Source organism: Pituophis catenifer, unplaced genomic scaffold, assembly GCF_029215685.1.
Source record: "Pituophis catenifer annectens isolate HBS135680 unplaced genomic scaffold, rPitCat1.0.hap2 SCAF_5, whole genome shotgun sequence".
Taxonomy (NCBI): Eukaryota; Metazoa; Chordata; class Lepidosauria; order Squamata; family Colubridae; genus Pituophis; species Pituophis catenifer.
In genome coordinates, this window is record NW_027256885.1 from 30,970,380 (window position 1) to 30,994,020 (window position 23,641).

Consider the following 23,641-nt stretch of genomic DNA (forward strand, 5'->3'; position numbering starts at 1 on the left):
GTTGGAGATGTGACTGTGATGATGCAACTTATTATCATATATGGTGGACTTGTAGAAAAATCAAAGCATTTTGGATAAAGATTTGGTGGGTGATGCAGAATATTCTTAAAAAGAGACTGAAATTTACTCCACAGTTGTTCTTACTGGGTATAACTACGGACTGTACAGTTGCAGAGACTAAATTGATTTTGAACTTGATAACAGCAGCAAGATTGTTGGTAGCACAACACTGGAAGAAGGACTTTTTGCCTACTATTGATGACTGGATATTGAAAGTAACTAATTTAGCTGAAATGGCTAAAATTTCAGCATATCTGAAGGATCACACACAAGAAAGGTACATACAGGACTGGAGAAGATGGATTGATTATATACAAAATAAGTATCAGACCAAAAAATATCAAATAGCTTATGAATGATTTTTTTTATTTGTATAAGCGTTATATAAGTGATATTAGAAGTATTATGTTTAAGAAATAGGATTTTATATATGGGGGGTTAAGAAATTTTTTTTTAGGGGTGTTAGTTTAATGATTGGTTATGCAATTTAGTTTATTGTTAAAGGTCAATAGAAATACCTTGTGTTCTGCTCTGGGAAGTCGGGGAGGGGGAGGGGGGGTTGGGAGGGGGGGTTGTGGGGAAATTGTGTTTGTTTTAAAACTTTTTCAATAAAAAAAAAACTTTAGGTAATAGGTAATAGTAACAGAGTTGTAAGGGAACTTGGAGGTCATCTAGTCCAACCCCCTGCTCACACAGGAGACCTGTACTAGGGATTCGAACTGCTGAACTGCCAGCCTTTCTGATCGACAAGCTTAGTGTCTTAGCCACTGAGCCACCTAGTCAGGTTTCACAAAGAAACTCTTCACAAGGAGTTTTGCAGCACTTCAAGCCTTCATACGATCTGTGGTGGGTGTGTGGTGATGCAGCACTGTCGAAACAGCCAGGTGGGGTGCAGAAACTCCACAGAAAATGAAATGCAAAAAAAAAAAAGTTGTGAACTTCCCCTTCAAGTGAAAATGTTGGTATTCATGGATGGCTGGGGGAAAAAAAAAAGGAAGAAAGAAACAGACAAGTGGTTAGAGTGCAGCACTGCAGACTACGTCTGATGATCACCGGCTGCCATCAGTTTGGAAGTTCGAATCCCACCAGGTTCAAGGTTGACTCAGCCTTCCACCCTTCCGAGGTGTTCTGACCTAGGCTTCCTGAGTCAGTAAAACACACGAGTAGTCCCAAAAACCTCTTTTATTGCAACAGCTGTGAATTCTGTTCATTCACTGATGAGTCTGAAATAGTTGTAAAGAGTCCTTCGGGATAAGGCTGATAATCACCCATCTTTATCTCCCTTGGCACGCTGCCAAAGACCTAATTGGCAAAGTCACACGGAGTGCAGAATCAAACAGAGCTTCAGACTTTAAACTGCACAGAATTAACAACGTTGCTTCCTGCAAAGGCCCATGTGCCTTTGCTCCTCTTTTAAGTTTTATGGGAGGGGCCAATCATCTCCAAGCCTTACTCCTGAGTCATCCCTTTTGTTTTAACTGTTCTTGCCTTCTGGCAGCTCTGTGCATGCGTGCACTGGGAACAGGTCCCCCTGTTTCTCTGCCTTGCTGAGGTCCGACTCTGGAGGCTCTGGAGGCAGCAGGTATCTCCCAGATGGCCCTTTCTCTGCCTCTAACACAGACCCCTCATCCAAGCCTTTCCCAGACTCCAGGACTGGCCCATATTCCTCACTGTCTGACTCTGCTACCAGCTCCGCAGGCTGCTGGTGGACCACAACACTAGGTTGTTAAAATGTTGACCCAGATCAAGATTGTATGATGTATTTTAATGTCTCTCATTCTTTAAGTGAATGAAAGTCTCTGAGATATTAGTATTTATGTTAACTGGTTGCAGTTTCTTGTACTCTGCCCAGGCAGAGATTTGTATAACACTTCTTGGTATGTATTTTGGAAGCTCAAGATTGCTGCGTTCTTAGAAAACATATTCTGATCTGCAAATTTACCTCTGCTTTGAGGAATCCTGTGGAAAATTATTTTAACAGACTGCCTCTGATTTTAGCAGCACTATACGAGTTAAGAGTTAGATATGTGGGTTAGATATGCAGTGTCTTGGTTACTGCATCATAATTATTTTGCATTTGTTTTTTCTCATGTTTTGGAGAAAGATTTTATTGTATTTTCTTTTTGTCTTTTCTTCTTGTTAGCCCTGTTGGAAAAAAAATATCCATCTGGTTCAGTTCCAAGCTGGAAGAAAGACACTGGAAACAGTGGAGGCTGATTGCTTATTGATGAAGCAGAACCACATGGGTTTGTGGCTCTGGGCAGCTGACAAAATGGAGTTGAGGGGGGCGGTTATACCTTCTCTTGGGCTTTGCACTTGAGCTTCCTGTTCCTGTGGAAGAACATATATTCTATTGGCTGATGTCAAATTCCTATGGGGTCATGTAGGGGTCATAACTGGCTCTATAGGCAAAAGAGGAAATGCAAATCCTAAGTGTTTGTCTGAACTAATCTGGTCAGCCTCTGGCTTATTGTTTATCTGAGCTCCCATGTGAAGTTTGGACTGCTCTGGGATGGTGCAATGAAGGGGCTTGTGTTCTGAAAGGGTGTTGGGCAATTCCTATTGTGTCTTAATGGCTTTCATCCTGTGTTGGATCTTGGGTGAGGGGACTGCTTCTAATCCTACCATTCTGCCTTTGTCAGACTTTGCTGCAAGGAATTTTAAAACAGCCTGTCTTGAATGGATTTCTGCCTGCAGTATTTGCTTTGCCTATGAATTGTGCTATCTAGATACTTGTCTTCCTCTTTCAATAAGCTCTTTATCTCTTAAGTGCTGACATCTGCTGTGGGCTATTAAGGAAAGTGGGAGCTGCTTACTGCCTCTAGAAACATATTTCTCCATTTCTTCCTTTGGGGAAATATAATATTCTGCCCTTTTTTAAATATTTCCCAAAATATTTCATTCTTCTAGGAGGGGTAGGCGCTGAATTTCTACAAGTCGAATGAATTTAGGGTAGTGTCTTTCAGCCATAACTTGCTGGGGAATTCAGAGAATAGAATAGAATAGAATAGAATAGAATAGAATAGAATAGAATAGAATAGAATAGAATAGAATAGAATAGAATAGAATAGAATAGAATAGAATAGAATTCTTTATTGGCCAAGTGTGATTGGACACACAAGGAATTTTTCTTTGGTGCATATGCTCTCAGTGTACATAAAAGAAAAGATACATTCATCAAGAATCGTAAGATACAACACTTAGTGATAGTCATAGGTTACTAATAAACAATCAAATCATACTAGGAAACAAATAAAATAATATAAATTGTAAAGATAAAGCAACATGGTTATAGTCATAAGTGGGAAGAGATAGGTACTAGGAAGGATGAGAAGAATAATAGTAATATAGTCTTAGTAAATAATTTGACAGTGTTGTGGGAATTAGTTGTTTAGCAGCGTGATGGCATTCGGGAAAAAACTGTCCTTGTGTCTAGTTTTTCTGGTGTGCAGTGCCCTATAGTGTCATTTTGAGGGTAGAAGTTGAAACAATTTATGTCCAGGATGTGAGGTCTTAAAGTCTTAAAGTTGCCAAAGATAAGAAATGCTGTATGTTGATAGTTATACTTTTGTAAGACCATCATTTAAAATCACGCAGACACTATTTGGATAGCTCACAAATATGAATAGAAAAGTAATTTCCCCTGTTGCTACTGCTACACAGCTACTAGTTAAGCTGTGAGGTTTGAGTTCAGAAACAAATATCAACATTAATGGTCACAGCATAGTTGTCTATGAATTTTTCCAGATCTCCTTAAGACCAGCCAAGTGGAAGGAAATCTCAGCTGGTAGCAGGAATGACTGACCATATCTGGATCAGCAAGCTAACTTGCATATGGTTTCTACATGGATAGGGACCAGTGGTGGAATGCTGCCGGTTTAACAACCAGTAACAACCGGTAACAACCGCCTAAGGCATTTGCATACAGGGCTGAAAATGGAGCATTTAAAACAGTGATGGCTAACCTTTTTGCCGTTGCATGCCAAAAGCAGGGGGAGGATCGGGAGTCCCACACATGTGTGCCCACACCTATAATTCAATGCCCTCCACGCCCCACCACCCCTGCGCATGCGTACACGACCCACACGTTCTCTCCCCACTTTTGGCACATGATGGCAAAAAAGTTACTGGTGGGCCTGATAGGCCCATTTTTCACCCTCCCCAGATTCCAGTGGCTTTCTTGGAGCCTGGGGAGGGCGAAAACAGCCTTCTCCACCCCCCCTCCCGACCCGGAGGTCCTCCGGAGTCCAGAAATGGCACATTTCCCAACTTCTGATGGGCCCAGAAGGCCCAAAAATCAGCTGGCCAGTGCACGCATGCATGCTGGAGCTGAGGTAGGGCAACGCTCACGTGCCCACAGATATGGCTCTGCATGCCATAGTTTCGCCATCATGGATTTAGAAGCTCAGCTGCTTACCTTCCAAGTCAGCAATGGTAAGTAGAACAGTGGGGGGGGGGGAATCAGCTGTGTCGTGGGATTGAGATGAGCTACAAAGCAGGAAATAAAGGACAGAATAGAACGGGGACAGATTGGCGGAGCCAACTGATCGTCGGCGCTACTGGTTTGCCTAAACCAGTCCAAATTGGCTGAATACAACCTCTGATAAGGACCCATTAGAAAATCCTAAGGTAGACCAGAAAATTGATTTTTTAAAAAAATTAGAAGAAGGCAAGAATAAATCACACCCTTGTGAACCAGCAGTGTGCTGCAGCTGCCAAAAGAGCCAACACAGTCCTAGAATGCATTAACAGAGAATCAAGGTCACAAAACACTTTATAAATGCTTTGGTAAGACCGCACTTGGAATACTGCATCCAGTTTTGGTTTGCACATATAAAAAAGATGTTGAGATTCTAGAAAGAATGCAGAGAAAGAGAGAATGCAGAGCCACAAAGATGATAATATTTGTGGAATATTAAAAAGGAATGATTCCTTTTTAAAACTGAACATGATTCAGTTGTCTCAGCTACAAATTTTCAGTTTCAGTCATGAATTGACTTCTATGGACCTTACTTCATACTTAAGTGGTCGGTAGAGGGGCATGCATAAGTGCAGTAACGTACCTATCGTCTCTGCCATTGTATTTTTATTCTCTTATTCTTTTTTTTTTTAAATATACTTTATTGACTTTTTTAAAGAAATTTTTTTTTTAAAAGAAAACGTCAAATCGCTATGAACATCTGAGGTATCGTATAGTTACATATTTATGTTATATACATTATATACATATCTATTACATTTGAATCTGCGATTATTAAACATATACATATTCTTACAATCCCATTCTAGTATTCCACCATTTATACCACCTTTCCCATACTGCCTTGAATTTTGAATTCATATCATCATTAAGAACACTTGTTAATTTTACCATTTCTGCACATTCTAGAATTTTGTTTATTATTGCCACCTCTGGAGGGGTTTGTTTGTCTTTCCAGTATTTTGCAAAGATTAACCTGGCTGCTGTTTATTCTCTTATTCTTGTTCTTGTATTTTGTTTTGCAAATTCAAATAAACAAATAAATGAATAAACAAATAAACAAATAAATGAATAAACAAATAAACAAACAGACAGACAAACAAATAGACAGACAAACAAATAGACAAACAAACAAACAAACAAACAAACAGACAAATAGACAAATAAACAAATAAACAAATTAGGATAGAATATTTTCCCTAAAGGAGACATGGGGGAAAATCTTAAGGGAGGCAAAAACCAACCCCAGTCTCCTTCCCCAAGCAGAAATGGAGGAGGCCGGCTTTTAGAAATGCCTGATTTGGTAATCCATTCAGAAAGACTGGGTCAGACAGAGACTCCAGATAAGCAACACATTTAGGCAAGCCAAAGGTTGACAAGATTAGCTCAGACAAACATGTAGGATTTACATTTCCCCTACAGCACCAGCCTTGACCCCTAATATGACCCCATAGGAATCAAGGAGGTATAAAAACCCACTCATTCTCAACTCCATTTTGTTAGCTGTCCCCAAACTGCAGACACTGTGTGTGTGTGTGTTGGTTCTGTTCACCAATAAACAGAAATAAATTTCTTTCCAATCAGCTTCCATGTTATTTCCAGCATCTGTCTCCCAGCTTGGAACAGATGGATTTTTCTTCCAACACCATGTAATTAGCCTTCTCTGTGCTACAAGTCTAAGCAGGATTTCCTGAGTTTAGAGGAACTTCTGAAAAGTCTAACCAAGTTGACAAATTAGGAAGGGTGCGTTTGAGTGTGTGTGTGTGTGTGTGTGTGTGTGCATGTGTGAGTGAGTGAGTGAGTCAATCTGAATGCATTCATAAAACCCATGAGTGTCTCTTTCCATAATTAGGCAGGATGAGGTAGGGTTGCACAAAGCTTTGTTGTGATGGCACCACTTCAAATTGGGTTCATAGAGCTACCTGCCCCCACCTATGTTGCTTCGCAAAGCAAGATGGCTCCAAGACTTCCAAGACCAGGGTTTGCCCCAACTTTCGCGAGGCTGAACTAAGGCTGCTAGTTTTGAACTCTCAGACATGTTGATGTGTCATGAAACGATAAGAATCTTCTGCAAGCTCAACCAAAATTCCCATTGATCACTTGTTCTTGTTCAGCATAAAGATACAGTTCATGTACCTATAGACATGACAATTTAAACCCATTGCAGTCACTCCCCAACCCTCCCACATTTGAGTTCATTTTATATTGGGTCTTGACGTTATGGAGATCTGTCAACTTATTGACCAGAGCTGGTCGCGTCTTGCTTCCCTGCGCCGATCTAACACTTATGTCTCTATGTTGGAGGAGGCCAAGGGAGAAATGAAGAATGCATTCTTCAGAAGAACCATCTCATCATCATCATCATCATTATCATCATCATCATTTTATTTTTTTATTTTATTTTATTATTTTATTTTATTTTATTATTTTATTTTATTTTATTTTATTTTATTTTATTTTATTTTATTTTATTTTATTTTATTTTATTTTATTTTATTTTATTTTTTTATTTTATTTTATTTTATTTTATTATTTTATTTTATTTTATTTATTTTATTTATTTTGTCAAGCATGTATAAGATAACAGATATAAGTATAAACATGATTATGAATACAGGAAATGAATACGAATAAATGGGGACAGTAGGCACATTGGTGCGCTTATGCACATCCCTTACAGACCTCTTAGGAATGGGGTGAGGTCAGTGGTGGGATTCAGCCAGTTCGCACCACTTCGGGAGAACTGGTTGTTAACTTTCTGAGCAGTTTGGCAAACTGGTTGTTGGAAGAAATAATTAGGGCAGAGAACCGTTTGTTAAATTACTTGACTCCCACCACTGGGTGAGGTCAACAGTAGACAGTCTAAAGTTCAAGTTTTGGGGGTTTGGGGATGAAACCACAGAGTCAGTTAGTGCATTCCAGGCCTTGATCCCCTGTTACTGAGGTCGTATTTTCTGCAACCAAGTTTGGAGTGGTTTACCTTGAGTTTGTATCTATTGTGTGCTCGTGTATTGTTGCAGTTGAGGCTGAAGTAGTCATTGACAGGTAGGACGTTGTAGCAGATAATTTTATGTACTACGCTTAGGTCAGACCGAAAACGACGTAGTTCTAGGTTGTCTAAGCCCAAAATTTCAAGCCTGGTGGCATAAGGTATTTTGTTGCGAGCAGAGGAGTGGAGACTCTTCTCGTGAAATACCTCTGGACTCGCTCAACTGCATTAATGTCCAATATGACAATATCATCATTATCATCATCATCATCATCACCCCTCAATGAGGTGAACCACATTGTGTTTCTTCCATGAAGCACCCAAACAAGGAAGAGATCTTGCTTTATCTTCTCTGGGCCTATTTTTAACAGGCATATCCGCCCCATAAAAATGGGTTGAATACTTTTTTTTTAATGCAAAAAAAAAAAAAAAAATGTGGAAGAAAGCATATTTGTCACCGATAGGCATGCTAAATTTCAATTATCTGAATTTTCCCACTGGTTTGTCATTAAAAGAACACAAGGACGTAAATGGAATGCACAAAATCATTTGTATATAATAACCAGTTTATTATTGTAAACAGCCCAAGACAAATATTGTTGGCCTATGTACTTATGCACTGGGGATTTTCAACCTCAATTTCTGCATTTCTACTGACTGCTGTAGTATACACAGAGAGGTTGTCTGAAGTAAAAAGAGATTCCATTTTTGGTTTTTACCCTCCTCCTCCTCCTCTCCTCCTCCTCCTTTTATCTTAAAAAAAAACCAAATGCCTTTCTCTGTTTTTAGAAAATGTGCGTGTTGGAGTAATTCTGCCTGCAAGCAGATAATAAAAGAATTTACTACAGAAATTCCCCTTATTCCTTTTAGCTTATCAGAAGACAGATTGTGTAATGTATATAGTTTTGGCAGGAAAGTTTGAATGTTAATTGCTCTCAGCTGATTGGCTAACTGCCAGGACTGTAAGGTATATAAAGGGGGCTGTTTCCCGTATCAGTTGCTGGATTCACACTATGAAGTAAAGAGCTGTTGTTACTCACGACCTGGCTCCATTCCTGGGCCCTGGCAAGATCTTCTCAAAACTCGATTTTGCGTACCAGCAGCTGCAGGTAGATGGCACTACTGCAGAGGCACAGACTATTGTAACACATAGAGGTGCCTTCAAATGTACTAGGCTCCAATTTGGAGTCAGTATAGTTCCAGGGCTGTTTCAGAGCACAATGGAGCGGCTGCTGCAGGGGCTGCCAGGGGTAGTCCCCTATTTCAATGATGTCCTCATCACCGCAGCAGATGAGCAACAATTGGGAGACAGACTGAGGGAAGTGCTAACAAAATTCAGGAGTGCTGGCCTCAGAGCCAAACGCAACACATGCATGATTGCAGTCCCCTCTGTGGAATTCCTAGAGTACCGGGTAGATGGAACTGGCATTCACCCCACCGAAAGCAAAATCAGAGCGATTCAAGAGGCAACCACCCCTAAGAACAGGGCGAAACTACAGGTGTTTTGGGGCCTTCTAAATGAAGCGGAGTCTGCTGCATTTGCCGCTGTAAAGAAACTTCTATCTGCAGAAAATTTCCTTATACAATACAACGCCATGCTTCCCCTTGTGTTAGTCTGTGACGCATCCCCTTTTGGAGTAGGGGCCGTCTTGAGCCACAGACTACCGAATGGACTAGAGGCACCCATTGCTTACTATTCCTGCACCCTGTCCAGCGCTGAGTGGAACTACAGCCAGCTGGACAGAGAGGCCCTACCAGCCGTATCGGGGGTGAAAAAGCTGGGACTTCGACCTCGTCACAGACCATCAGCCACTTTTGGGCCTCCTGGCAGGGGACCGACCCACACCTGCTGCCTTGTCTCCCCAGATGACACACTGGGCAATCTTCCTAGCAGCATATTCATACTGCCTGGTACACTGAAAGTTTGAATGTTAATTGCTCTCAGCTGATTGGCTAACTGCCAGGACTGTAAGGTATATAAAGGGGGCTGTTTCTCCGTATCAGTTGCTGGATTCACACCATGAAGTAAAGAGCTGTTGTTACTCACGACCTGGCTTCTGTGTCCTCATTCGCCCTACTTAACAGATTGCAAATATATTCCACAGTGAAAACCTAATATGTTCTTTTATCATAAACCCCTACATTCAACTTCATGTTTATATGCTTGTGTGTATGTATCAGTTTATTCAACTGGCTTCTGTCAAACATTTTTTCCCCTTTTTTGCTTTGCTTTTAATTTTAAGATATTTAAGAAATTATATTTATTTTTTTTCTCATCCAAATATTCCCTGCAAAAAAATCCAGGGGTAGGCTGCTGGGGGTTCGCAGGGGTTCAGGAGAACCTCTAGCTAAACAATACTTTTTTTTTTTTTTTAATGCAAGGAAAAACTGTGGAAGAAAAGCATATTTGTCACCGATAGGCATGCTAAATTTCAATTATCTGAATTTTCCCACGGGCTTGTCATTAAAAGAACACAAGGACATTTTGTCGACCTCTTCAACACTCTTATGCAAACTCACCGACCCACGTGGGGAGATATCCAATTGCTGTTAAATACATTGCTTTCTATGGAAGATAGAGAGAAATTCAAACTTGCTAAAGGAAAAGTATTAAACCGCATGTTTCCTGATGCTAATCAGGCCGCCGCTAAGATAGCAGCCGCCGCAGAAATAGACCCCAACTGGGATGCTAACCACCCCCCACATCAAACGCTGCTAAATAACTACCGCCTCTTATGTGTAGAAAGTTTGAGAGAGGCTGCAAAGGGTCCTGTTAATTATGCAAAGACCGCCACTGTTTTGCAGGAAAAAGATGAATCCCCGGAAGCATTTTTAACTCGTTTGATTGAATCTTATAAAACTCATACAGGCATAAATGTTGAGGATCCTGCAAACAGATTTATGTTAAATGAAAGGTTTATCAGCCAGAGCGCTCCTGATATCAGACACAAACTTCAAAAGCTAGAGGGCGCTCTTGGCAAGAATACTTCTGAATTGCTAGAAGTTGCTAAGAAGGTTTATTTGAACAGAGAAAGAGAGGAAGAAAAAAGACAAGTTGCTAAGGACAGAAAGCAGATGGAAATGTTAGCTTTGGCGCTCGGTGGGGTCGTTTTAGGACCAACTCAGTGCGCATTTTGTGGGGAAAATGGTCATTGGAAGAAAGAATGTCCCCGTAGAAGGATGGAACCCAGAGAAGTATCCTACGGGCATGGATTTCAGATGGTGAGAGGAAGTCATAGAGGAGGATTTAATGGAAGGTCTGTGAGAGGGAATATGAGAGGAGTTTTCAGAGGAAGAAGAGGAAATGAGAGGCAATTTATTTCGCCCAGCCAGTCAACCCAGAATCCAGAAGTTATCGGCTTAGCTGATATGGACTGGGACGATTGAAGCTGCCTCAGCTCCGTGGCTTCACCCCACCCCCCGGAGCCATTGATGGATTTATGGGTGGGAAAACATCACGTACGCATGCTGGTTGATACCGGAGCCAGTCGATCAGTAATTAACACACAAGTGGCTCCTTTGTCAGCTAAGAAGATTAGAGTCCAAGGCGTTTCTGGCGATGCAGTTACACACAGTCTCCTGAAACCAGTTAAATGCAAAGTTGGAAATGGCTTAGTAGAGCATCAATTTTTGTACATGCCTAATTGCCCAGTTCCACTGATAGGCAGAGATTTGCTTTCTAAACTACAAGCCACTATCTCTTTCAATGATAATGGACAGTACTTAACAGTAACACACCCAGTGGAAGAAACGTGGCGATTAATGCTAATGCAAGACACACTCATTGAAAGCAATTGGGAGAAATTCAATGTTCCTACCTTGTGGGCAGAAGACAATCCCCCTGGGCTTGCTATATTTGCATCTCCAGTTGAAGTGAAGCTGAAACCAGGATGCCAGCCCATTAGAGTACCCCAGTATCACATTCCACAGGATGCGGCTACAGCCATCCAAGTCTTAATTGACAAATTCTTAGCTGCAGGCATATTAAGGGAAACTAAATCCCCATGGAACACTGCAATATTACCCATAAAAAAAACAGATGGGGGGTTTAGACCTGCACAGGATTTAAGACCCATCAATAACCGGACTGTAACGCTTCATACAATTATGTCTAATCCATATATTTTGCTTGGAACTATCCCTCCTTCAGCAACATGGTTTTCAGTCATAGACTTGAAGGATGCTTTTTTCACAATTCCCTTACATCCTGATAGCCAGGATTTATTTGCCTTTGAGTGGAAAGACCCTAACTCACGTCACCATTCTCAATATACATGGACTAGGTTGCCTCAAGGTTTTAAAAATTTAAAAAATTTTGCCTCTGGGAGGCTCAAGGATCGCCTCTGGAGCCCGGGGAGGGCAAAAACGCCTCCCCCCGCTGTGGTGCAGAGGCCGACTAGGCCACACCCACTATCACCATGCCCACCAGCAACTGGGCAGAGAACCTCTTGCTAAAAGTTTTGAAGCCCACCCCTGAAAAATCCTGTATGTTTATTTTTAAGGAGAGAGAGAGGGAGAGGGAAGGAGGGAGGGAGGGGGGCTACTGGCATCCAACCATTCAGGAACAATTTATTTACTAACAGATAAACACTCTGTACATGCTCAAAATCAACCACAGATCTTTGCTCTTTTCACAAGAGTCAAGCCTAAAGCCTAGCTATGAAAAAAAAAACCACAGTTCTAAAATCAACATATTACATTTCTTCAAATGGATGTGGCAAGAAGAGACAATACAGTCATGAAAAAAACAAGGAAACAAAGAAATAAACAACACTGCCATGAAACCTAGGTACAAAGAGGAAAGATGGAAGAGAGAGAGAAAAAAAATAGTTGCACATGTCATGTAGTGTAGAAATGTTACTGAAGCTTTTCTCTGAATCTTGGTTTTACACAAAGAGCAGGCAGAACTGGAAATTCATATTTTGCAGGCAAATGACCCTAGCTTTGGTTCTTTACTTCGTAAGACCTCTGCATGAAATATTGAAAAACTGCCCAATCAGTGTTGACAGTCATATGCTGGAGGAACTGGTCCTGCCTAAGGCAGTTTTGGAATTTCTTGTGTAGTGACTCAGTCTAGGAAGTGTTATGTGTTGTGCCATCGGTCAGCCTACAATCTGTGTCCTTGTCGACCCTATCACAATTTCCCAATAACTGCTGGTCCAGGTTTACAGATGCCCCAGCAGCTGGTATTAAGTCTTTGTCCAAGTTTTTCTGAGACTGAGACCTCCGTCTGAGCCCCTCGGATGCTCCCTCAAAGAACTGAGCAATGAAATTGGCACCCGAAGTTTTAATGAGATTCCCAGCAGCAAAGACGTAGAGCACAGGGTTAATGCTGCTACTCAAGAAGGCTAAGGCTGTGGCTCCTGCTCGCCCATTCTTCCAGGCCTGTCCCAATCGTTCCGCCATTTTCCCCGAGGTTAGATTGGAAGCCACCTGGATCATGTTGATGATGTGGTAGGGCATCCATAGGACAGCGAAACAGATCACAATGGCCACAATCAGTTTCTCCATCCGAGCCCCTTTTCTCTTCCGTACCCCCCTGAGGCGGACAAGAATGGCAGAATAGCAGCCAACAATGATGGTGAATGGAATCACAAAGGCCACCACTGTCTCCATGGTGAAGTGGAAGATGGTCAGGCTCTTCCTGGAGTGACAAGGCTCACAAATGAGATATTTCCGTGAGGGTTCCTTTAAGACTTGTCGGAAGAAGAAAGCTGGCAGAGACAACAAAATGGCCCCCATCCAAATCCCTACCAAGATCTTGACTACCAGGTTCTTCTTCCGGATGGCTTGGGAATAATAGGGCTGGTTGACTGCCAAGCAGCGATCTGCGCTCATGAGGGTGATGATAAAGATGCTAGCGAACATATTGATGCAACACAGGTAGTACACTGCTTTGCAAATGGCCCAGCCAAACAGCCAGGTCTTGAAGATAAGGAAGAGGACAAAGAAGGGTGTCAGGAGAAGAACCACTCCATCTGCCACTGCCAAGTTTAGGACCAGAAGGCAGGTGACTGAGCGATGGCTCGGCTTCATTTTCCACAGGATGCTCCAAATCACAAAGAAGTTCCCAGGAAGCCCAATCAGGGCAGCCAGGAGGAGAAACACAATACCAGCAATGCTGGAAATTGAGGAGCTCACGAGGGTGCTGTTTCCTGATGTGAGGAGGCAATCATTGATGGTAGTGTTCAACAAATGGAATGGGGGCGCCCTGTTAAGAAGGAAACATGGAGAAGTTTGAAATATCAAGAGATGGATTGGAGGTGAAGTATGCTTATACCTCACCACCAAAAATAAATTTCCTAGCACTAGCAATAGCACTTAGACTTATATACTGTTTCATAGTGCTTTACAGCCCTCTCTAAGTGGTTTACTTAGCATATTGCCCCCCAAAACCTGGGTTCTCATTTTACCAGAAGGATGGAAGGTTGAGTCAACCATGAGCCAGTCAGGATCGAAATAGGGCCTGTTGGAAGAATTAACTTGCAATACTTCATTCTAACCACTGTGCCAACATGGCTCCTCTAGTTGCAATGAGCCAGAGGTGGGCTTGAAATTACTGGTCTCACAAGATCTAATCTCTGGGACATGTTGGCTATATTCGTTTCTTGTTCTGTTTGCTTTTCTGATTGTGTTACTTCTCACATTGGCTTCCTTACCCTAATGGATAATCTCTGGTCATCTTCTTGAATTTTGCCTCCATACCAAAGATGCTTTTTCAAGAGGCGACTGGGCTTTCTGTTTTTATTTTGAAGACGTTTTGCTTCTTATCCAAGGAGCGTCTTCTCATCCAAGAAGCTTCTTCAGCTTTGAGCTCTGAGCTTCAGAGATGAAGAAGCTTCTTGATTGAGAAGTGAAACATCTTCAAAGAAAAACCAGAAAGTCCAGTTGCCTCTTGAAAAAGCAACTTTGGGACAACAATGACCTGGATGACTGAGAATCTCCATAGACATTTGCCTCCATACCTTTTACCTTTTTAGGGGTGGTCTGGTAGCTCAGCAGTTAATACACTAGGCTTGTCATCTGGAAAGTTGGCAGCCCAGGTTTGAGACCAGAGCGCCATGAGACAGGATGAGTTCCTGTCCTCACCCCAACTCCTTTGAAAGTATGCAAACGCAAGTAGATAAATAGGTATCACTACAGTGGGAAGGTAACAGCTCTCTATGATGTCATGCTGGTCACATGACCATAGAAAATATCTTCGGACAGCGCTAGCTCAATGGTCTTTAAACTGAGATAGGCACCGCCCCTTACAGTCAGCAACGACTAGAGGAGTAAAATCTGCAGGGACTCTTTTACCTTTTAAAAAATCTTGGCTATTGCACGTCCAGTAGCCATGAGTTTCACTGCCTCAGAAGGTTCTGTGTGACCAACAAAGGAGAATATTTGTAGCTTGGTGTTGAAATGAGGGGTCCTTGGTGTTCTCAGAACTTGGTGATTTTCTTGCAGATGTTTCATTACCCAAACTGGGTAACATCAACAGTGCTAGTGCTAGTGATTGATGATAGCTAGCCATGGATAGTAAGTAGTACTGATGATGTTACCTAGTTTGGTAATGAAACGTCTGCAAGAAAACAACCAAGCTCGGAGAGCACCAAGGTCCTGTGCGAGACAATAGGGATTCTATTTGATCTTACTTCTCTGCCAATCATTTGCATTTGACAGCTGTGCAGTTCATTTACTAGGGAGGAAAAACACCTCACCCATCATTTTCACTTGATTTTTATTCTCTTGGTCTATTTTTTGTTCCCATATCATTACCATTTTAAGCCGTGGCTCCTTTCTGAAATCTCTTGTGTTCCCACCTATCGAAGAGGCTCCTACCACTTTCTGAATTTGCTATTCCTTTTGAAATAAAACAATCAAAACCCAGTACAGTGCTCCTATCCAGTGATGCACTTTAATAAGCATCAAGCAGGAAAGTCCTTACTAACCCTGGTTATTTCATTTTCAAAAGCTTTCCTCCTCATGCCTGAATTTTCCATAGAAATTTTCCATTGCAGTGGAACGTGGGTCTCTCTTTCTGCGTCTCTCAATTGAAATGCACAAATAAATGATAACACTAACCAGAATCTGGAAAAAAAATCTTTCTTTCTTTCTTTCTTCCTTCCTTCCTTCCTTCCTTCCTTCCTTCCTTCCTTTCTTTCTCATTCTTTTCAGTTTGTTCTCCTTCCTTACTTCCTCCCTCCCTTCTCTTTCTTTCTCTCTCTCTTAATCTTTCTTTCTTTCTCATTCTTTTCTTTTCTGTTTTTTCTCCTTCCTTCCTTCCTTCTCTCTCTCTCTCTTTCTTTCTTTCTTTCTTTCTTTCCTTCCTTCCTTCCTTTCTCGCTCTCTCACATTCTCTTTTGTTTTTTTCTCCTCCCTCCCTCCCTTTTCTTTCTTTCTTTCTTTTTCTATCTCTCTTTCTCTTTCTCTCTCTTTCTTTTTCTCTTTCTCTTTCTCATTCTTTTCTTTTCTGTTTTTTCTCCTTCCTTCCTTCCTCCCTCCCTCCCTCCCTCCCTCCCTCCCTCCCTCCCTCCCTCCCATCCTTCCTCCCTCCCTCCCTCCCTTCCCTTTCTTTCTTTCTTTCTTTCTTTCTTTCTTTCTTTCTCATTCTTTTCAGTTTGTTCTCCTTCCTTCCTTCCTTCCTCCCTTCTCTCTCTCTCTCTCTTACTCTTTCTTTCTTTCTTTCTCTTTCTCATTCTTTTCTTTTCTGTTTTTTCTTTCTTTCTTTCTTTCTTCCTTCCTTCCTTCCTTCCTTCCTTCCTTTCCTTTCCTTTCCTTTCCTTTCCTTTCTCGCTCTCTCACATTTTCTTTTGTTTTTTCTCTTCCCTCCCTCCCTCCTTTCTTTCTTTCTTTTTCTATCTCTCTTTCTCTCTCTTTCTTTTTCTTTCTCTTTCTCATTCTTTTCTTTTCTGTTTTTTCTCCTTCCTTCCTTCCTTCCTTCCCCCTCCCTCCCGTCCTTCCTCCCTTCCTTCTCTTTCTTTCTTTCCTTCCTTCCTTCCTTCTTTCTTTCTTACATTCTTTCTTTCTTTCTTTCTCATTCTTTTCAGTTTTTTCTCCTTCCTCCCTCCCTCCCTCCCTTCTCTTTCTTTCTTTCTTTCTCTCTTTCTCTTACACTTTCTTTCTTTCTCTTTCTCATTCTTTTCTTTTCTGTTTTTTCCTTTCTTCCCTCCTTCTCTCTCTTTTTCTTTCTTTCTTTCTTTCTTCTTTCTTTCTTTCTTTCTTTCTTTCTTTCTTTCTTTCTTTCTTTCCTTTCTCGCTCTCTCACATTCTCTTTTGTTTTTTTCTCCTCCCTCCCTCCCTTCTCTTTCTTTCTTTCTCTCTCTCTCTTTCTCTTTCTTTCTTTTTCTCTTTCTTTTTCTCATTCTTTTCTTTTCTGTTTTTTCTCCTTCCTTCCTCCCTCCCTCCCTCCCTCCTCCCATCTTCCTCCCTCCCTCCTTCCTTCCTTCCTTCCTTCCTTCCTTCCTTCCTTTCTTTCTTTCTTTCTTTCTTTCTTTCTTTCTTCTCTCTCTCACACATTCTTTTCTTTTCTGTTTTTTTCTCCTTCCTTCCTCCCTCCCTCCCTCCCTTGTGGAATTTTGTGTTAATCCTTTGCCTGTCGTTGCCATTGCCATTATCTATAAATTAAGATGAATTGTGACTGTTTGGATAGCAGCATAACCGGCAAAGCGTAAACATTGTCCTGGATTCTTATCATACATTTCTGTTCATTCCTTTAATTTCCAAATTCCCAAACAGAACAATTCAAGGAATGCCCCCAATTATTTCATACAGTGGGACCGCTTCTTTACCTGCCTCGCTTCCCTTCTTTTTTCCCCCTGCTTGAACTGGGCCTCAAGTACCACTTACCATCCACCCACCAAAGTTTTAAAAAAATACTTACATGGGGGGACAGCCATCCACTTCAGGTCACAGAAGTGCCAGTGTCTCCTGCCTTTGCTGGATTAATAACGCCTTCATAACCAGTCCTTATTCATGCAAAAGGTTGCTTCTCTCACTGCTCTTCCTCAGCTTGTCTAGACTAGAAGCTGGAATGAGATTGAGTAATGGAAGAGCAGGGAAGTGTCAGGGAGGCTGGCTCAGTCTGCATGCACGAACTCACACCCCTGGATTCTCCAGGCAACCTCCAAGTTGGGACTTGCTGGAGAGATAGAAGACCACACCCCTGGCTTTCCTTCCTCCAACAAGTCCCAACTTGGAAGTTGTGTCTGCATGTCTGCATCCTTCTTTTTCTTTTCGTTTTCCTTCCTTTCCCTTTTGGCCTTAGCCTTCTGCTCAGCTGTCAAACATCCCTTCCTGTGTCATCCCTTCCTTCGCAGAGATCTCCCTCTGCCTGGCTTCGGAAGGAAGGGACTCAAACCACAGAGCCTTATCTGGGGGGAAGCTGAAAACCAAACCCCAACAAGCAGGCAGGCAATCATTTATCTGTCCTTCCCTCACTGTGCAGTTTACATGATGAAGTGGGGTGACTTTTGTGTTTTTATGTACTATTTTACTACCAATACCGCTACTGATATACTATTTTTTTTAATGTCTTATAGATGCAGTGACCATACATTCTTGTCTACCATATATTTCGGAGTATAAGATGCTCCAGAGTATAAGATGCACATTAGTTTTTGGGGAGGAAAATAAGAGAAAAAAAAAAATTCTGCCTCTGCCTACCAGCATCCATTGGTATTCATCCGGCTAGCATTCTTGCAGCAAACAGCAAACAGCCTGGTCAGCTTCAGCACATTATTGCAGTCTGATTCAGCACAAGCAGCTGATTGGCGGTTGGATCGGCCTCCCAGAATACCGCCAATCAGCTGTTCTAGGCTGTGGGGACCACCACAGCCCATCTCCGCCTCAGCTCGTCGCGTTTTTGGCCTCCATGTTGCATTTTCGGCCTCCGCACACCCCATTTTAGACCTTCCGGGATCACCACAGCACATCACCACTGATTACCACTCCACACATCACATTTTCGGCCTTCGCACATCGCATTTTTGGCCTCCGCATGTTACATTTTCAGCTGGTTAGATGGCAGGGTTCGGCAGTGGGTGGGGGCTGAAGGGGGGAGACCAGCAGGTAGGCGGGGCTTCAGCAACATTTGGTGTATAAGGCGCACAGACATTTCCACCCACTTTTAGGGGGTGGGGAGTGCGTCAAAAAGTATGGTAATACAGACAGTCTTTTATTTCAGAAAGCTGTCCTTTAGATTATTTTACCACACTTTTGTGCTTTAAAAGTAGTCTTTGATTTACGACCATAACTGAGCCCAAAAGTTCTGTTGCAACGTGAGACATTTGTTTTGCCCCGTGTTACGACCTTTCTTGCCACCGTTGTTAAGGGAGCCACTGAAGATGTTAAGTGAACCAATGCAGCTGTTAAATAGAATAATATGGTTGTTAAGTGAATCTGGCTTCCCCGTTGACTTCACTTATCAGAAAGTCGCAAAAGGGGATCACATGACCCTGGGACATTGCAACCATCATAGATTTGAGTCCGTTGACAAGCATCTGAATTTTGATCATGGGGATGCTACAATGGTCATGTGAAAAATGGCCATAAGTCATTTTTTACAGAGCTGTTGTAACTTCAAATGGTCACTAAATGAACTGTTGTAAGTCAAGGACTGCCTGTATTTGGATCATTTAACATTTGATATACAAGTGGGTCAGTGGTAAAATCCTTTTTTTTTTTACTACCGGTTCTGTGGGCATGGCTTGGTGGGCATGGCGTGGCTTGGTGGGCATGGCAGGGGAAGGATACTGCAAAATCTCCATTCCCATGCCACTCTGGGGCCAGCCAGAGGTGGTATTTGCTGGTTCTCCGAACTATTCAAAATTTCTGCTACCGGTTCTCCAGAACCTGTCAGAACTTGCTGGATTTCACCCCTGAAGTGGGTCCACTTTATGCACAGTGTTTCCCATTTATGTGAAAAATACAAAAAATAGAGTTGTCTTTTTAAAATAAATTTCAGATATACCGTTTGATTTTAGATATTTTTAAAAATTAAAATATGCGCCTTTTTCTTGGTTTTGTTCTTGAATTTTGCTTCGTGAAGCAAAATTATAAGCATAAACCATTTTTCCCCCTTTTGAGCTTCTTTCAGATTTGCCCATTTTTTCAGATTTGAAAAAAATACCAATAGTATTAAGAGAGCCCATGGATTTGTCTGTTTGCCATCAAGAGGTTGACTTATCATACACAAAATAGTTTAAACGAAGTGGACAATCTAATAATTGAGGGTGAAGAATTGAAGTGCCCTTAAAATCCAGACTAACTCTGCTTATTTGCATATTTGCTCATATTTTGAGGTGAATAAGAAAAAGCCAGGGGTGAAATCCAGGTTCTGACAGGTTCTGGAGAATTGGTAGCGGAAATTTTGAGTAGTTCGGAGAACCGGCAAATACCACTCTGGCTGGCCCCAGAGTGGAGTGGAAATGGGGATTTTACAATATCCTTCCCCTGGAGTGGGGTTGAAATGGAGATTTTGCAGTATCCTTCCCCTGCCATGCCCATCAAGCCATACCCACCAAGCCACACCATGCCCACCAAGCAACATTCACAGAACCAGTAGTAAAAAAAAATTGAATTCCACCACTGGAAAAAGCATGTGAGGTGTAAATATGCCCGTCAATAAAAAATAAAGAAAATAAAGAAAAGGAAAATCCTTCTCCCTATTGCGGTATCAGAATCCAGAAGGGAATAGAGCTGGAAGAGACCTTAGTCCAACCCTCTGCTCAAGCAGGAGATCCTATATCAGCCTTGTTTTCATGTCGGATATAGCAATGGTTTCCCATTTTGCCATTCTGCTCAGCAACAAGCAACACACACAACTCACACAAAACGCAGGCCTTAGCTGCCAACAGCTTCCCACTCTTGTGCTAAATCATTGTTTGCTTAATCCGGTGTTTCTCAACCTTGGCAACTTTAAGATATGTGGACTTCAACTCCCAGAATTCCCCAGCCAGCATGTTTACCAAGTCACAATGTATAGGTTTATCCAACCATTCTAAGTCAAAAAAGAAAAGGGGAAGCGAAGGGAAGGGAAGGGAAGGGAAGGGAAGGGAAGAGAAGAGAAGAGAAGAGAAGAGAAGAGAAGAGAAGAGAAGAGAAGAGAAGAGAAGAGAAGAGAAGAGAAGAGAAGAGAAGAGAAATTCTCATTTAGTGCAATGGTACATTTACACAGAAGCAGTGATGGGCTGCTGGGAGTTCGTAGGGGTTCAGGAGAGCCTCTAACTAAGATTCTGTGCAGTTCAGAGAACCCCCAAATCCCACCCCATCCCACCCCTCCCAGGAGTCCTCAAATGGCCCATTTTGGATGCAGGTAAGTGCAGGGGGTGCACGGAGGCTTGGGGAGGAGAAAAACGGGCTTACTGGAAGTTTGGGAAGCCAGAATTTCCAGCCTCCAGAGGGCCTCTGGAGCCTGGGGATGCCATTTTTGCCCTCCTGGGAAGCTCAAGGAAAGCCTCCAGAGCCCAGGAAGAGCAAAAACAACCCACCCCCCATGGTGCAGGAGCCAGCTAGGCCACACCCAGTATGGCCACGCCCACCCAGCAACCAGGCAGGGAATCCCTTGCTAAAATATTTGAAGCCCACCCCTGCACAGAAGGGTTTATTTTTTCTGAGCCAAAAATAGAGTTGGCCCTCTTCTTCTAAATTTAGAAGGCCAGACAAGGAATAATGGATGGAAACTGATCAAGGAGAGATTCAACCTAGAAATAAGGAGAAATTTTCTGACAGTGAGAGCAATCAATCAATGGAACAGAAGTTGCCTTCAGAAGTTGTGAAAGCTTCATCCCTGGAAGCTTTCAAGAAGAGACTGGACTGCCATCTGTCACAAATGATGTAGGGTCTCCTGCTTAGGCGGGGTTGGACTACATGACCTACAAGGTCCCTTCCAACTCTGTTAATCTATTAGATCACTGTAGGCTGTATTGAGCCGCAATACAGGGCTGTCAAATTCTATAAGGGGAAAACCATACTGGTTAAGTTTGTGTCTGACCTAGCCACAAGTGGGTTGAAAGTTTCAGAAGTAGAATGAATATTACGTGTGCTTTGTTTCCCTTGCTTGCTACTGTAGTTTCTGTAGTTGCAGAACTCTTGCGACAAAAATGTTAACTTAATGGTATTCATGAGAGGAAAAACAAAGCAGTCTTTCTTGACCACATTAGAAAGTTCATCCTCTCGAGTGAACTATTTCAGGTATCGCCAAACTTGGCCACTTTAAGATTGGTGGACTTCAACTCCCAGAATTCTCCAGCCAACATCTCCAGCCACTTTAAGCCAACAAGTCTTAACGTGGCCAGCATGAGGAATTCTGGGAATTTAAGACCTTTATGTAGTCTTAAAGTGGCCAAGTTTGGAGACCCCCCGATCTATTTCATAAGATTAGCATCATGCAGGGGGCCTCCCAGCAAGGAATGGTCACTACCTCATCCCCCCCTCAAAGCCACCTGTGAAGTTCCTTGCCAGAATTACTCCTTTCTTTGAAGAAAAGCCTCCAAGGCCATCTTTGTTTTCCTGCTTGAAGACAGGATGCAAAAAGGCAGGTTTTACTTTGATACTAAACCCCATACAATTCCCCCTAACAAACATATTCAAGTCCATTGGCTCTAGATTGGCCAGCTTTCCAAGATGAAATGGACAACATTTTCACTATAGTGAATCTAACTGGAAAATACAGGTAGTCCTTGACTTACAACCAGGGGTGAAATTCAGCAGGTTCTGACAGGTTCTGGAGAACCAGTAGCAGAAATTTTGAGTAGTTTGGAGAACCGGCAAATACCACTTCTGGCTGGCCCCAGAGTGGGGTGGGAATGGATATTTTGCAATATCCTTCCCCCAAGAGTGGGGTGGGAATGGGGATTTTGCAGTATCCTTCCCCTGGAGTGGGGTGGGAATGGAGATTTTGCAGTATCCTTCCCCTGGAGTGGGGTGGGAATGGAGATTTTGCAGTATCCTTCCCTGCCATGCCCACCAAGCCAGACCCACAGAACAGGTAGTAAAAAAAATGAATTCCACAACTGCTTACAACCGTTCGTTCAGAGGCTGTTCGAAGTTGCTACGATGCTGAAAAAAAGTGACTTATAACCAGCCCTTGCACTTATGACAGTTCGCAGCATCCCAACAACTTTTGGGAGCCTGCCCCTGCGGGACCTTAAATACCCATTGAGATCAGGGGTTGGAAGATGGAGGTATGGCTGACGGGATGACTGCTGGGGAGGTGTATACGATCTGGGGTCTGAGGGGCCGGTGGATGGCCTAGGACTGATTATTGGGCCACCATGGAACACCTCTCCTCCCCCTTCTCCCCCCCCCTTTTTGTGTGGCCCGACCATTGGCTTGTTTCAGCCTCCTCCAACTTGTACGAGATGGGAATTCTCCCTCCCTTGAATACATCTTCCTTCTGCAAGATTGTTATCACTCTGTTTTATTGAGTGGGGTAATTCCATCTGGATTTCTGCCTCTATTGAGTTGATTCCATCTGAACTCCCCTTGCCAGATGATGACCTGGACAGAATGGTGTGGACCTTGAGTGAGATGGCGTCTATGAATCATCTGCTATTGGAGGAGTTGGATCAATGAATCCTAGTTTTCAAGTGCATCTGGCCAGGCCACCATGAGAGGGTGGCCTGGAAACTGCCCTCCGAATGACTGAACTAACGTTATCTCCTTCCACTGCCGTGAGAGGGCAGTGGGGACCATGCTCCACTTAACTGAGACTTTTTCTATTCCAGGACTTTTAGGACCCCACCCAAATTTGCTTTTCCCATCCTGGTTATTTGATGTTTTTTGATGTATTCGGCGGCGGAGCTGTTTGCACTACGAAATTTCCCCTTTTCGCAGGCCTGGCCCTCCATGCTATCGAGGGCCTATCTTGATGATGGGTTTTGGAGCCCCGAGAGATGGTATGCATCAAAGAAGAGATTGACGGGTTTTTTAAATGGGTTTTTAATCAAAATTTTAAGGGGTTCGGGGAAGACCGGGATGGGTTTGGGGGGAGGCTGGGCCCTGTGAGGGGGTGTGGCACTAGGGATACAGGGTCAGATGTGAGGGAGGGGGCTGGAGCTCGATCCGGGGAGGGTTGTTCAATCAGTACTGTAGGTGGGAGGGGCAAATATGGGGGTGGCAGGGGGCCA

The 23,641-nt window shown here is 42.7% G+C and overlaps 1 protein-coding gene and 1 pseudogene across 1 annotated transcript; both read right to left on the minus strand.

Annotated features, from left to right (window-relative positions):
* Nucleotides 1–23,641, minus strand: part of LOC139317622 (vomeronasal type-2 receptor 26-like) — a 254,440-nt pseudogene that overhangs the window by 133,815 nt on the left and 96,984 nt on the right.
* On the minus strand, nt 12,603–18,352 carry LOC139317474 (leukotriene B4 receptor 2-like). Its single transcript, XM_070944544.1, has 2 exons — nt 18,177–18,352; nt 12,603–13,740 (listed from the first exon to the last, which is right to left on the minus strand). Exons 1-2 carry the CDS (start codon nt 18,350–18,352, stop codon nt 12,603–12,605), a joined length of 1,314 nt encoding a protein of 437 aa, XP_070800645.1.

What these genes read in the sequence shown, in the direction of transcription:
- LOC139317474 (XM_070944544.1), bottom strand. Translation starts at nt 18,352, where the DNA reads ATGGGCTGTGGTGGTCCCCACAGCCTAGAACAGCTGATTGGCGGTATT. An exon ending in ATGAATACCAATGGATGCTG is followed by an intron (nt 13,741 to 18,176) that starts GTAGGCAGAGGC and finishes CCTTCTTAACAG; the next exon opens with GGCGCCCCCATTCCATTTGT.